A 16,349-nucleotide genomic window follows, 5' to 3' on the forward strand; every position below is an offset into this window, starting at 1 on the left:
CTAGAGCACGTGAACCTTCTACGGCTTCATGCGACGCACACAGGACACTGGCTGGCACCATACATGAGAGGTAGGCTCATTACTATGTGCTCTTCTTGTTCTATGCTAACTTCAATGCAAAAAAATCATGAAAAGGGCAATGTGGCATCATCGAAAAGAAACCAAAATGGGTTCATAACTCAACAACCACTAACCTGATAGCTACAAGACTTGATAGGGGGTTAACCCTAGGCTAGACAAGCATGGATATTCCCTCCTATGCTGGTTTAGGTCAGCAAGAAAAACCCCAACTTTTCAGGCCCTGCAAGAAGCCAATCGGAGACAAGTCGGCGAAATGGTACGAAACTTCACAGAAAGATGCTTCTCAAGAATGCCAGCAAGCTTGTGTAACTTCCTTCATTATCAATCATCAAAATTTGGGCCAAAACATTGAGCTAGGCTTTGGACACGCAAAGCGTCATTTGGCTCTCACGGCTAAACGGCACGTCCGATTGCCACTTCACAAGCATCATCGACATACCATTGACAACCAAAACATATGGTCAAGCATCAAGGGAAATTTTTGCCGACCATCCCGTGACAAAAAGACACATTTTGAGCAACAAATTGTCAAAAATGTTATTTGTAAGGCCAAAGGCTACATCGAAGCCATGGAAGGATGCCCTTCAACATCTACAAGCTTGGGTGATGGAGCTCAAGAGAAATCATCACGAAAAGTCGTCTCCAACTGCAAAAATCCCTTTCAGAGTCTGAAATACCAAACAGGGAGTTTCTAAGATAATCTAGTGAATTTTAAAGTTGAACCAAAGCTACAAGGACTAAAGACACTAGCAGACATCTTCCCAATGCATCAAAACCAGAATTTTGCTTTCTAGACATCATACGTGTATGATGTCTGGCTGTCATGTAAGTGATCATTTTTGCATACCAGCTCTTTCATATGCTCAGTACATCTCACATACCAAGTCTCATGCAATTTGGACCATATGAAGCCATCATTTAGCCAAAAACTACACAATTAGAGTCCTCAAGCAAAATAAGGCCTTATCCATAGAAAGGATACTCTAAACTCAGAGAAATTTGACACAAGGCATGCACCTAATATATACATCATACACCAATGCTCAAATATCCATTTTACAAGATTAGACATCATACGCGTATGATGTCTAGACCTATCATAGAGAGGTTTCTGTCAACATTTTGGGTATCCAGATTTAAATATCATTGCATATATAGCCTCTACACCAAGTTTGAGCACAATTTGGCATGTTTTGATCATTATCCACCTCATTTTGCAAATCATAGTCTAAAACGTCTTCTATGATCTTGGGCACATCATCACTTATCCAAATTCATTTTTGAACACATTAGAGCAATGCGCACATCATGAGCAAGTTGCACACCAAGTTTAAGCCAAAAAAGGCGACATAGACATCACCATGTATGATGTTTAAAACCCTTCATTTTGACATGATGCAGTGTTTTTGAAGTCACTAGCACTTTTATCACATCCTTATATGCCTTTGCCAACGAATTCTCATCATGTATGGGCATCATTTGACATAATTATACCCATGTTGTGGAAATCTAGACGCACAAACCTCATTCATGGATTCTGGTAACCAAAAACAATCCCAATTTCAAATCTAAGGTTGTACACTCAATGCTCATACTATGGAAACCCTACCCTATAAGTTTCAAACTGCTTGCAAAAAAAAAGACATTATATGCATATGATGTGTCAAGGTGTTAAATTGCCCACTTGAGGAGGTTTTAGCCTACACTATGTTTTTACCATATGCCCATGAGTCTATCCACCAAGTTTCAAGTAATTTGAACCTCATACAATCCAAATGCACCCAATTTACCATTTCAAAGCCTAGAAAGAGCTTATAAGCCAAATTCTTGCTAATTACTGGTTTAAATCCCATTCCAGGCATATATGTGAGGTGTACAAGCTATGAGATATGCATATGTCAAGTTTCACCTCAGTCAGAGCACATAAGACATCATACATGTATGATGTTTCACAATATAAAATGAGCTTGCAAATGCACTTTTTCCATTTGAATGGCAACTTTAGGTCCTAGTTAGCTTGTAATTCAATTTAAAATCATTTGGATATCTAGAAGCTGATAAATGGCCAAATTTTGCAATAAGGTGCTAACTTTGGAACTTGGAGTGCAGGCAGGATCAATGGAAGCAGGCAAGTCGCCTGTAAAGAGGAAAAGGCCTACCTTGAAAGATGTCATGGCAACATCAGAGCCTTTTACCATCCCAAATGAGACATTGAAGCCGACTAAAGCATGGATAGCATGGATGGACAAAGCCGCACTAGAAGCAAAAGGTGTAAAGCTACATCAAGGAACATTTAGAGATCCACATGGCAATACGGTGGACATGCCAATGATTCCAAGAGAGCTCAGTGGGTATGCCAACAAAGAGGGCGTCCTAAACCACCTAGAAAGAGTGGACCTACATGGCTTTTTCATATCAATGCCAGTTGGTATCGACTTCCATAGAGTTTATGAGCTGACAACCACAATCAAGAAAGACGACACAACAATCCTCACCACACATAAAGGTGAAAGAAAAGAAGAAACATTACACCACAGATTATTGCTGATGCTTTAGGAATGCACAACAATGGCAGCTCTATTTGATAAAGAGGAGACGAAGTAAAGTCATAATCTCAGAAGAAGACCAACCAAACTTTTGAAGACCTGGTGGATCTAAGAGCAATTAGAATCTGCAGGTTGTACAACCAATTTTTCCATGTTTGCAACAAGCGGCCACAAAAGTACATGACCCTGGCACATGCCATTGCCACCACAATTACTTGGGCATTGGGCAGTAGTGTACCAAAGGATGTGAACTATGCCCATTTATACATAAGAAGGTAGTGATCTTGGGGACTGACAAGCCTAAATACATTGGTGGTGCAGAGATTCTAACAAAAATTGCACATGAAACTATTAGATCACAAGGAAAATGACCAGACCCACCTACCCATAATAAGTGGCTAAGATTGAAAGAGGATATAGAAGATGAACCTTCTATAGCAGTGACGCCGCCTGTCTCTATGCAGCTTATGAGAAAGCTAGAGATAGTGTAATAAGATATGGTGGAGAAACCGCAAAAGAAGAAGGGAAAAGGTGTGGTGACGAAGGCAGAAAGACCAAATGAAACCAACAATCAAAAGGCAACATGGATTGAAAGATTGATAGATAAATTCAGGGCCAAAAGAGCAATTAAAGGGGATTTCGAAGAGTACTGGGTGCTAGATCCACAGAAGATGGGCGACAGTTCCTCTCGACCACTGGAGGACCAGTTTGACCACTACATCAGGGCCTATGAAGAGACCAAGCGTGTGATTGAACAACAAAATCTAGAGCCATTCACCGGTGAGGAAGTCCAAGACATCAAGAAGAAGCTACAAGAACAGCTACAAGCACAAGAAGCAAAGATAGAAAAAAAAGAAGGGTACCAAGGCTGAGGGAGGAAGTGCAACACCACCAATGTCGCACTTCCTCTAGAATTCAACCAACCACCAAGCCCAACACCCCCAACATCCCGGCAAAAGGATCTTCCAAAGATGAAATCAGAAGCTGAGCCAACACCAGAAGAAAAGGAAAAGACTATACAATGCACTTATGACGATCTCCTTGAAGCGGGGTATACATCAGAGGATGCTTCTGAGGCAGTCTACGACACATCTAACCCCCCATGGGCTACAAAGAACAAAGTGAAAGCTGAAGAAAAGCCCAAGGACCAAGGCAAAAAAGAAAGGGCACCTGAAATGCATATATCATTGCCCGGAGTGCTAGAGATGGTGCCGGTTCTACCAGTGCTGCAATGGAGACCTCTAGAGAGACCGTGATGTCCCCCTCTAGTAGGAGTGTTGTTAAGTATGGGCCACCAAGTCCCCTAAGTTGGACCATTGCCAGAGCCTATATCCAGGAGTGGCAACTAATAAAGAACATGTTAGGGCTGCACACCAGATTTTAGACCAAATCAGAACACAATCAGTCTCTATAGTGGAAGAAAAAAGTATGCTCAGAACAAGAGAAGAGAATATACCGAAAGAGCATGACAATCTTGATGAAGAGCTACAAAGATATATACAGAGAGCATAGAGTATTGAAAGAGAGCAAGAGACAAAAAGAAAAATACTACAGGAAACTGAGCTAAAAGAGACACCCTCAGTTTGCAAATAGCTGAAGTGTCCAAAGAGATTGCAAAGCTACAAGGAGGAAAAAGACAACATGGAAGATGAGCTAGAATCAGCTCGAGACAAAGTCATGGGGCTACAAAGAACAAAGTGAAAGCTGAAGAAAAGCCAAGGACCAAGCCAAAAAAGAAAGGGCACCTGAAGTGCATATATCAATGCCCGGAGTGCCAAGGATGGTGCCGGTTCTACCAGTGCTGCAATGGAGACCTCTAGAGAGACCGTGATGTCCCCCTCTAGTAGGAGTGTTGTTAAGTATGGACCACCAAGTCACCTAAGTTGGACCATTGCCAGAGCCTATAGCCATGAGTGGCAACTAATAAAGAACATGTTAGGGCTGCGCACCAAATTTTAGACCAAATCAGAACACAATCAGCCTCTGTAGTGGAAGAAAACAGTATGCTCAGAACAAGAGAAGAGAATATATTGAAAGAGCATGACAACCTTGATGAAGAGCTGCAAAGATATATACAGAGAGCATAGAGTATTGAAAGAGAGCAAGAGACAAAAATAAAAATACTACAGGAAACTGAGGCTAAAAGAGACACCCTCACTTTGCAAATAGCTGAAGTGTCCAAAGAGATTGCAAAGCTACAAGGAGGAAAAAGACAACACGGAAGATGAGCTAGAATCAGCCCAAGACAAAGTCATGGAGCTAAAGGAGAAATTAGCGCTCCAAGAACTCACCATACAAAGGCTAAGAGGGACCCCAAGGGCTGCTAGAGCAAGCGCAGGACTAGATAACTAGGCCGTACAAGCCATGGAAGCCCAGATCGTAGCCTTGCAAAGGGAAGAGGAGCAAAGGCAAAGAATCCACATTGTAGAAGAGTCATTGGAAGCAGAAGACATATTAAAAGAACAACAACAAGAGCTCCAAAAAGAAAACGACGAGCTAAAGAAACAATTGGAGATGTTGCAAGACTTGCTAGTCAACAATGTAGAAGAGGCAACAAGAAGGGATGAGAAGGTGCAACAGTAGCTAGCAGACCTAAGGCAAGAAGTAGAGTGGGCATGGGGTCAACCTACAGATCCGAGTTCAAGCGAATATAGGTTCAACGCCCAGCAAGAGCCTATGGAGCTCCCAAAAAGTTCAAAAGATCAACGTGTATTGGTGGAGATCCTTCATAGATCCAAGAAGAAGGATAGGTGTGTGCTAATAGTTGAAGAGGAGGCTTGTCTCTATGGTTTAATAGAAAAAGTAACTGAAGATGGTGCTAAATCCATAATAGAATGGGAGCAGCGGATGATACATTCTATAGGCGTCCTAAACATTGATACAAATGTGATCAGAGAGGAATGGATATAGGCTTCCCTGCCCTACCCTTTACTTAAATATGAAGTTCTTACTATCAATAAGTGCATCCAGATAGAGGAGATTACACCTCTCTTTGACAGTGATATCAAAGATAAAAAAGCCTCCAAAAGGATAGTGGATTCACAGTCTAAATGGCAAAAAAATTGGCTCTCCAAGTACTCATCATACCTTGTATGTCTGGTTGATGTGCCAAAATCAATAAGGGATGATGTTTCTTTTTGCCTTGTGCCAAGAATGAGGACCTGGAAGGATCACTCCATATTACTAGAGAAACATCCCAATTGGCTTAATTATCCTAAGCTTACACCACCCAAGGAAGGAGAGAAAATAAGTGGAACTTATATGGTGAAAACACTCAAGGGTGCCATTAAGATTTTCACTGGCTCTCCTGACTTGACATGTGTAATGCTCAGAAAGATATGCAAAAGTTGCTAGCGTGCATCGAGGTTTTTGTACCACATAAAGCCACAGATTCAAGTCTACTGTCAACGGGTGACACGCCCCAGAAGGTGGCTTACAACCTCTCCACTCAATGGTCACCACAAGTGCTACATCATTTCTACCAGAGAGTGATGTTTTTACCAGGTATCACATGCAGGTGTTTGAAGAAGCATTTTACATGGGCTCTTTCACTTATGATAGCAATTTTTTTGGGCCAATGGTGAACATGGGCAATATAAGATATGAATCATATTTGAAGATGATTAAGCCACCATGGTTCTATTAAGCAAAGATTCAGCTTGGAGAGACTACAAAGACGAAGACCTATCATGTCACGACGACATGGATGCAGAGGGAGGGATTGTTGATGGCTAAACATGGGAAAGCTACACCACTTTTGTATTATTTAATTTTGATGAGAAGCAAGGATATTTTGTAAGGGTTAAGACATCATTTTTGGTGGGAATGAGCCTCTAAGGAGGATTGTATCTAAGCCAATTTTTTTAACCCTAAAATGAATTTTTTGAATCAATCAAAGCATTGCATTCACTATGTCGTGTCTGTGTAACACACAGACACACATACACAAAGAGAGAGAGAGAGAGAGAGAGAGAGAGAGAGAGAGAGAGAGAGAGAGAGAGAGAGAGAGAGAGAGAGAGAGAGAGAGAGAGAGAGAGAGAGAGGTCTTATCTCTTTGCTACGTGCGCTACGGAGCAGCTATTGTGAAGCCATCACCACCAATAAATTAGCAAGGGGGAGGGCTACGCTCCAATGCCAAAGTTGCAAAGGTCTGACTATGTCGTGAGGCAAGCTTCCACGAGATTGTGAGTGAATTATCTTGTAAATCGTGTGTCTATTTTGCAAGTTCAATATACCGATGGATTTACGATGAGTAAAGCTGCATGTCAGGACCATACATGACAAAAAAGTGACTTGTAATACACTGCCTGTCTTCATACATGTTTGTTGCACGGAGTGGTTACATGCAAGGTATCGGGTTAGAGTCCATAGGGTAGTGACCTCTTGGTAAGTAGAGTGTGCTCTATGAGTTTTGTGACAATTTGAGCACATTTGGTCTTGATTCGAAAAGTGTGAGCGTTGTAGGTTGAATTGCGTTGATGAGCACATAGGATGTACATGTTTGATTTCTTCGAGTAGTAGTTGTCTTAGAAGGTCAAGTAGGTGATTGACAATCATCGACTTGTTTCCATGCGCATACGGGTCGAGCTTCGTCCTTGGTTGACATTTAGTTTGTTGGTCTTATTCTCGTTGTACTAGCATCTACTCGCGGAAAAACTGCCAACAATTACTAAACATACCAACACAAAGTTTTAGTTCTTTTATAACATATTCAAAAATCGTTGAGCAAGAAGACTACCAGATGACAAGGACCACTATGGATTTTTTTATAGCATTCTTTGTCTCTAGATAGTCTTGTCGGTTGGCTATTAAGCCCCAACATATCGATGCTAGCAAAGCGAGAACCACATACATAAACTGAGGCTACAAGAGATAGCTAATCTTTTGGAAAACCCAAGTCTAGTGTGCTCTCACCTAGATCGGTCTCATGTGTGTGTTAAACACCAAAAGCTAATATTCTTACCACAAGCCTAATATGATGATTTGAATAGCTATCGCGCTTCAAGTGCAACAAAACTTGCTACCTAGAATGTGCAGAGTATCCTCACCATCCTCATATGCTCAAAAGTCATTTCTGACACTTGGACATAATCACATCGAAGATAAATAGCCTACTTTAGGTAGGTCGGTTTCGGCCTTCAAAGCACTGTATAGCTTCCTTAGGATGTGCTTTATCTACTCATATGGTTGAAAACCAGTTTTAATGTGTTTAGGGAGCACATGGAATGAAAATAGCTCGTAGACGAGCACTACTAAAAACACAACTTCATTGCAAGAGACTTACATAGAAAGGAAGAGCTTCCACCTGCGAGTGCGTTGGTATGCTTAGAACTTCGATGCAACTTCACACGAAGGAGACATGAAGGATTGAAATAGGAGAGAGTTCATTGAATTGTACTGCAATGCACACTCACTTTCATTATTCCAAAAACTTAGGTCCAAAGTTACAAAAACTGGCTTTTATACCTTAGCCAAGGTTCAAGAAATAAAACCCTTACTAATTGGCTTAGTACTAAGGCTAGGAACTGCAAATAATTACAATCTAGAAGCCCCTGGACCCTTTACACTCTTTGGCAAATAGTTGTGGTACAACAATTTTGGACTTTACAAAATTTTAAATTAATAAATAAAGCTTTGACACAATAAGTGGGAATAAAAAATGATAGTGATGTTTCTGTTAGCTAAGCAGCTAACATTTCCCACCTCCTTGCATGTGTTGTCCGCAACATAGCTACTTATGTTGAAGTTATGGTTGCAGAAAAACACACACAGCTTGGAGAAGACGAACGAATCTCAAGGCACACAACAAATAGTAAATTACTTGGAGTGCAATGGGAAAGATAAATTAGCCCTAGAGTGATGGGCATATATACAATGCACATGGAACAAACCCTCTTGGTGAGAAAAAAAAATGCTCCGGTGGTGCTAAGTGTGTTCACACACATCACTAGCACATGTATATGGTAACAAATCCCCCCTGGGAGTGATGCGGTGAAGAAGAGCTGGCACATAGAGTATAGGGAAGTGCCATGCCCTAAGGACATGATCAGTCCACAAAGGGGAGTAAGCCCAAAGCTTTGCAGAAAGCTTCGAACTTCTCACGAGACAATGCCTTGGTGAAAAGATATGCTAGGTTGTCATGTGTTGGCACATAAGCTAAGCTGATATCTCCTACTGAGAGCCTCTCCCTAACATAGTGGTAATGCACCTCAATGTGCTTTGTGCGAGCATGAAAAATTGGGCTCCTCACAACTGCCAATGCACTCTGACTATCAGTGTAGATAGTGCTGGTAGTGTCCTGTCCAACACCTGTCCAACACCCAAATCAGCCATAGGGTGCCTGATCCATACACACTCAACTGTAGGTGTGCAGACTGCCCTGTACTTAGCCTCACAACTAGAGGTGGCCACAATAAGTTGCTTCTTGCTCAACCATGAGATACATAAAGTACTGAGCATGAAAAAAAAACCACTTGTCGCGTGTCAAAACAACCAGCCCAATTTGAGTCCGAAAAAGCTTGTAAATTTGGTGACAATGATCTCCCCTTGGGATAAAACAAGCCAAGATGTAAACTGCCACTCAAGTAACAAAAAATCCTCTTGACATCCTATCAATTCTTAGACCCTGGGCTATGCATGAATCTACTGACTTGTGAGACTGCAAACTGAATATCTAGCCTCGTGTTGCATACATAAATAAGGCAGCAAATAGTAGTTTGGTAAAGAGTGACATCAAGAAGATCACCAACATCATGAAGACTCAATTTCAAACTTGTTTCCATGGGAGTGACAATAGGTTTGCAATCCTCAAGTCCAAACTTACATAGCAATGTCTCTATGTAACTTGTCAGACACAAGGCAATATCACCATCACACTGCTTAAACTGCATACTTAAACTGTATACCCAAGTAATGATGCAATAGCCCCAATTCTTTCATCTTGAAAGTAGCATTCAAATCAGCCTTAAATTCAGTAATATTTCTCTCATTTGGTCCAATGATCAGCAAATCATGCACATAGAGAACAACAATGAGAAGTACATCACCCTCACATTTTACATACAATGTGCTTTCTGTTGGTGGACTGTTACAAAAGCCTCATTTGACCAAATGAGTGTCAGCCTTCTCATACCAAGCACGAGGAGATTTCTTCAACCCATACAAATCTTTCTTACATTTACACACTTTATCTTGGTGCCCTTTAATGACAAAACCATGAGGCTACGTTACATAAACTTCCTCAAATATGTCACCATTCAAGAAAGCAGTAACAATGTCTGACTAATGTACATCCCAACCAAAATGAGTTCCCAATGCACATAGAAAATGCACAGTAGTCATACGGCAAATGACAGCAAAATGTCTCTTTTGTTACCATATACATGTGGTAGTGAGATGTGTGAACACACTTAGGACCGCGGGGTATTTTTCCCCTCACTAGGAGGTTTTCCCCCTCATGCATTGTCTATACGCCCATCATTCTAGGGCTATCTATCTTTCCATTTCACACTAACTAAAGCACACTCTTCTGTGTGCCTGGAGCTTCCTTCTCCAAGATGGGTGCTTTTTCCTGCAACCCTAATTCTAACAATTGGTATTAGAGCATGTTGCGTCCTCCCGCGCTTAGTCGCCAATAGCTCTAGCACACGCTTGCTCACTTTCTCCGATATAATGTGAGCTTTGGCGAGCGTTCGCAGGTTGACAAAAATTTTGGCCTCATTTCAGCCTCCGTTTCCACTATAGGCAATAGTGCACATGTTATTTCGTCATTTTGTGCAAAAAAAATTCAGTGTCGTTTTTTGCATAACAGGTCCCTTACAGCCTTCTATGGTTTGTGATATATAGCACATGTTGTTCCCTCTTTGTTTCTCCTCTTTTCAGAAAATTTTCACAGCAAGTGCACGCATTCGCCATGGCCGACAACAACACATATGTGTTCAAGATGTTTGTTGCTGAGGACAGATTGGATAGGGACAATTACCCTATGTGGCTTATATGATGCAACATGTTCTTGTGTCAAAGGGAATTTGGAACATTGTGCAAGGCATTGATGTACGTCCTGGTTATGAGGACATAGGCGATGTTGAGGATGTTGCAGGTATTGCTACAAGGATTGTTTCAAGGATTGCTGCTCTTAGAGTTGTTTTGCCTACGATAGAACAAGCTCATTGGGATGTAAAAGATGTGTAGCCTCATGCATTGATTGCGTTGTCTGTGAAGGGCACTATTATTCCTCACATTCGTTCAACAAAATCTGCAATACAGGTTTGGGATATTTTGACTGGTCTTTATGCAAGTCACAACAATGAGGCAAACTTTCATTGTTGGGTAAGAGTTGGAGTCAAAGATTATGCATGAGGAAGATGATATGGACACTTTCCTTGCTGGTGTCAAGGATATCAATGAGAAACTTATTTCTGCTTACCTCGGAGTCCACTTCCCTGATAGAAGTCGCTGATTGGTTTCATGAGTCAACATGGACAGGGTGAAAGTTTTACTTTTAGCTAATGAAAAGTAAGTGTTTTTAATCTCGTTATTTTTAAATATTTTGTATACTTTGAATATCAAACTAATTCCTTATTTTGTGCAATCAGTTCACATTGGAGCCTTGTTGGACTAAACATTGAGCGCAAGAGTTGCTACCTTGAAAATTTTGCGCATGGTTTTCATGAGAATGTCCGAAGGTACGTAGTTACTTGTTTCTTGATTCTGCAATTTCGATGCAACGTGTGGTCACCATATGCTATGTCATGCAGCTCTGTTTAGAAACTTGCTGATGCATGGGAACCATTGACCCAAGACAGTGTTTGGAAAGATATGTTAATTTTGAGTTGCAAGGTCCCAAAACAAGACAATAGGCATTCTTGTGGATGGACAGTTCTTGCAAATACGGAACTTCTTCTCGAACGCATTTATGCTGAGGAGCGTAGAAGTGTAAGTGCAATGTTTTGCTTTTGTAATCCTTGCACACATGATTTCTTTGAATTACATATAAAAGCTAGGGAATTCATTTGCAAGCAAGGAACTTGGCAAATTATTCGAACGTCCATGTGGAGGCATTCAAGACGACGATGATCCAGAATATGATCAATCTTGTGGAGACATGTCCTCTAGGAGCCGCCGATACATTTGTCCTGCCATTGCCACAACCAGTGCCTCAACCAACGACACACCAAGCGCCTGGATCTGGCTTCCCTCATTTTTTGGCCACTCAACCTCTAGTCTTTTTGTGATACCCGATTTTACCGAGGAAGACAAGGCCACTGCACAATCTTTTCCTCAATCCCAAACCCATCACCCAACCCTCAGATTGTCTCCTGAGCATGACCCAGCACCATCAGTACACTTGAAGCTGCCGAGGCTGCTCATTCACCTCCTCGCTCACCTTCCATTCCTACTAACTCAATGTATTAAACCCAATGTAAAGACAACTTAAGTCAAATTTGAAAAGATAATTGTTCTCAGAATTTATTTGCAAGAAATTTCTTAACAATGCATTCCACATGAATATAGATTACAAGCTTGCTATCAATAGCTTTCTTTAAATTGCAGTTCAAAGCAATGTGATTTATTGTGTGAGCCGCCTTCTTCAATCAAGAGTTGCATTGCACTAGAAACAGTTGGTCGTCCTTTATCTCTGCACACAATTTCTTCTTCTCCTTTCTCTGAGGCACCTGTACGATAGTTAGATTAGACCAATATTTTGTGATGATAACCAATAGGGATATAATTAACACAACATTAATGTTTACGTACAAAACATACTACCTTTTACATGTTGCACTGGAAAAGAAATTTTAGAGGCAAGCTGAGGTCAACCTCATTCTCCAAATCCTCGTGCACTTGTCGTAGTGTCACATTGCCTCAAATGCTAAGAGCAGCTAACAGATCAGGTCCACACCATACCTCAAGCATTCTCAAAGGATTGTTCAGGTCATCAGTTAAATCTTGGCCCAAAGCTACCAGATGACCATTCACTCGATGCCACCTTGTGTAGTGGAAGGAAGCTATGAAATTTTGAGAAGCTATCATGCACTTACACACATTAGACTTCTCATTTACCTTGCATAAGATGCCATCAGAATCATGGACATCCCAAGATTTATCCAGAAAATCGAGGCATTTCTTTGTCTTGTAGAGTAGGATAGTTCTAGTCTTCCTAATCTCTTCATCATGGAAAAAGGCAATGAACACATACATGGGCATGAAGATTGAAACACGTACTAGCCGACTAGCAATATTTGGCCTTAAGCACTTTTGTATTTCTTGATGGAGCTTTAGTCTGAAACACTCAGAGGTTTTAGATGAAGGGACTAGCCACTCTAGACTGTCCTTCGAAGGAAGCGGGAGATATTCTAGAGTGTTGAAGCCAAGCGCAGAACGTGGAGCATTATAAAATTGGTCAAAGAAGAAAAGCCCCTTTCAGCCAACGCTCTTCTGGTGCTAGTGTTATAGAGTATCTCTCCCACATTTGCATGGAATGCATAAAAAATGCTAATAATGCAATCCACTGGCTACCAGTCTTCTTTGTTGGAAGGATAAATATCTGCAACAGGTTAAACACACAATACATGAGTGAAGAGTAAAATCTATTGTGGATGTAAGAAAACTTGCAATTTGGTCGGTTTGTTGAAAATCCTGTCGGCGTTGTTCATAGATGCAACTATGAGTGCATATATGCATGCTCAATGAGAACCTCTTTGACTATTTTGTCCGTTTATGGACAAGCAACAGTTTTTCACCCTACTTTTATAATAGTTCACAAACTCGTTGCCCGTGTGCTTTCTCTTCCTCGTCTCCAGGAGAACCCAACTTCCAATTGTAATGGTGGTGAAAAGCCATTGATCGTTGTCCAAATCAAAGCTATTGAAAATTTTGACAGACTTAAGACTTGCGAATGGTCATTGAGGTCTTTTCTTCTCCATTAGTGATTCTTCTATGGCCTGAGATGCACAACACAGATGTGAGAGGGGGAGTATTTCTGAGCGCAAACACAATACAATCAAATGCGAGCAGAATAGTTAGTTGAGCGCAAATGAATGAGAATGAGCGGGAATACTATGGAGTCTCTCCTATCGAAAAAGTGTGCACAACTGCATTGAGTGTGAGTTATGATACATTTGTCCTATATTCAATCGCAACAAGAAAGATTCGAGCAAATCACAACGTATATTATTGTTAAGGGTTTTTTATGAAACTAGAAACTGTTTTTTGAAAATGCTGAAATTTGAGATAAAAACAAGGAAAATCCGAGCTACCATTACGGTAGAACGCCTTCCATTGGTTGTGTTGCATTCTCTCTCTAGCGCTAAAAGGACCAAACTTGAGTCCAAACTTCCCCTAATGCAAATGGTGTACATAAAATTGGAAAACCCCGACAAACAAGCTCACTCTTGAATGAGTGGCTCTATGGACCTGTACCTATCCAAAAATGTTGTAAACCTATACCTAGCTCAAACTGTATCTGCACATGCATAGAAGCATGAAATTGCACAAAACTGTGGTAAAAAACTACTCTCTAGAATGCCCCATACAATCATACATGAGCACTATTTGTGTTGCACAAAGAATGTGCAACCTGCAAGCAAAATGGTCGAGAATCAAGCGCACTATCTCATCGATTGAAAAAACACGTCAATCAAAAACCAAGCGCAAAGCACGATCAATTGCCTATGGTCAGCTTGTTAACAGGTATTTCTACAACAGGGTTCTCTTCTAGGTTGGGGGTTGTGGATCTAAGTGTTCCTCCTCTATTGGCATCTCGCTAGCTCCATCCATCTGTGCAAATTGTAGTATCCCGACCTTCAGTTCTCCATTGAGGAAAGCTGGAAGAGCTAAAAATAGCTCAGGGTCTCCATATAGTTTGGACATGATGGTGGTTCTAACTTCTGAAGCCATGAAATCCATCAATTTGGCAATATTTAACATCACCTTTTGGGCTTCAGTCCCTTGACATGGGGAAGATGGGATCTCCATTTCTTCGATAGGGTCAGGTAGTCCCTCTGTAAACATTCTTTCCAACAACAAGTGAGTACATCCACTTTCCCATGACTTCAAGTCACTTTCTTCTTGGATGACACTATGTATGGCTAGGGGTCTATGGACTTTGTGAGGTGGTTGTTGCGTAGGGAACAATGTATTTGTAATTTGGATCGGCATGTTTGTTGGTTCTAGATCCCTATGGGTATCTTCTACCAAACTCCTTAATTGCTTGACTCGCTCGATCTCCTCTATTGGGTTTGGATAAGTTCCTATCTTCTTCTTGGATCTTGGCCGTAGTGGCTCATGACAATCTTTCTTGTTGGTTTCTTTCTTAGTGGTTGTTTTGGTCTCCATGGTTTCACCTGAGTCAGAATCCTCTTAAGCGTCATTCATATATACGGGGTCGTCACCAGTCCCTATGTTGGTCTTTGAACTGAGGTCTGACTTTGCTACTTTTTGCGATCTCTTCCTTCGTGTTTTCTTCTTCTTTTGAGATTGGGTATTTGATGCCGTGTCTCTTTCTTTAGGAATATAAATTTGTTTTTGGAGCACCGCTCGTGTGAGTCGTTTACTGGTAACACATGTGTACTTTGTGATGGCTCTTCAGTAACCTCAATCAAGTTTAATGGCGTGATCTTTGGTGCATTTAGATTATTTGGACATTGGGCAATCAAATGATCTATGCCACATCGATTACACATGAGTATCGACATTGTAGATATGCTTGCTTGATTGGTTTGCATTAGTGTGGCGTTCTTTTGTAGCCTAATAGGACACTCGGCCACATGATGTGGACCTCCACACTCATAGCATTGAAGAGGTGGTCTCTTGGTAGTGTAAGTGATGTTTTGACCTCTTGCAACAAGAGCAGCTAATTGATAGACAGGTTTGACTTGTCCCCAATAGTCCTCCATGTAGTATTGTGGACTTTCTTCAAGCGCATCAATCCCATAGGCAATATTAGGGTCTATATCTTCCTCACAGCCTTCCAAACAAGCAATAGATGACTCACAATCCACTTGATTCACAGAAGTGATTCTCGGATGTGGTGGTTGCGGTCCTAGCACTGGATGTGTTAAGGGTGTTGTTTGAACAACATTTTGGGCCCCAGGGACCATGTGTTGTGATGTTTGTTCAAGAGGTGGGGCGGACATCAATGCAGGCACTCGAGGTGTATCTGTCCATGCTAAGGTTGGTATATTGGTCATCACGTGCTTAAATACTATGCAATCCTTAGCTTGATGACCATACCTCCCACAGACATTGCATTTCCCATTGAATTTTACTCTAAAAATAGGGCATTCATTGGAATTATGCGGTCCATAGCATACCGAGCACCATTGTTGCTCCCTTCTTGGATACATATGATTGTTTTGCGAAGCACGATTGTCTCTAAGACTCTCTTGAATAGCCTGGGTGAGATCTGCTAAGGTCATCTGAGATATCTTTGACTCCTTAGCAACAGGCTTTAAGGTCATTGGTTGATGTCCTGATGCTTGCGAGCTAATAGATTTAGTCTCAACAGACACTCTTTCTCCTTGAATCATTAAATTATCCTCCAATTGGATTGCATTGGTGGTGACTGCTTCCCAAGTGGTGATACCTCTAATGACTAGGCCATTGTAGATATCCTCATGTCGTAATCCCCTAATGAATCTATCAAGCAATTGATTATTGTTGAAGCGCTTGTTTGGATTACAACGAGAATTCAAATGCTTTAAGCGACTAATAAAGTCTCTT

The 16,349-nt window shown here is 41.2% G+C and overlaps 1 protein-coding gene across 1 annotated transcript in view; it reads right to left on the reverse strand.

The window, feature by feature from the left end:
* Positions 1–3,542: 3,542 nt before the first annotated feature.
* Positions 3,543–16,349, reverse strand: part of LOC147436202 (uncharacterized) — a 106,120-nt gene continuing 93,313 nt past the window's right edge. The window contains exon 6 of the mRNA XM_086487837.1: positions 3,543–3,611. Within this exon, the coding sequence (XP_086343963.1) occupies positions 3,543–3,611 (69 nt within the window). The remainder of the gene's footprint in view (positions 3,612–16,349) is intronic.

This window comes from Adiantum capillus-veneris, chromosome 18 (genome assembly GCF_014529385.1).
Source record: "Adiantum capillus-veneris isolate H3 chromosome 18, ASM1452938v2, whole genome shotgun sequence".
Taxonomy (NCBI): domain Eukaryota; kingdom Viridiplantae; phylum Streptophyta; class Polypodiopsida; order Polypodiales; family Pteridaceae; genus Adiantum; species Adiantum capillus-veneris.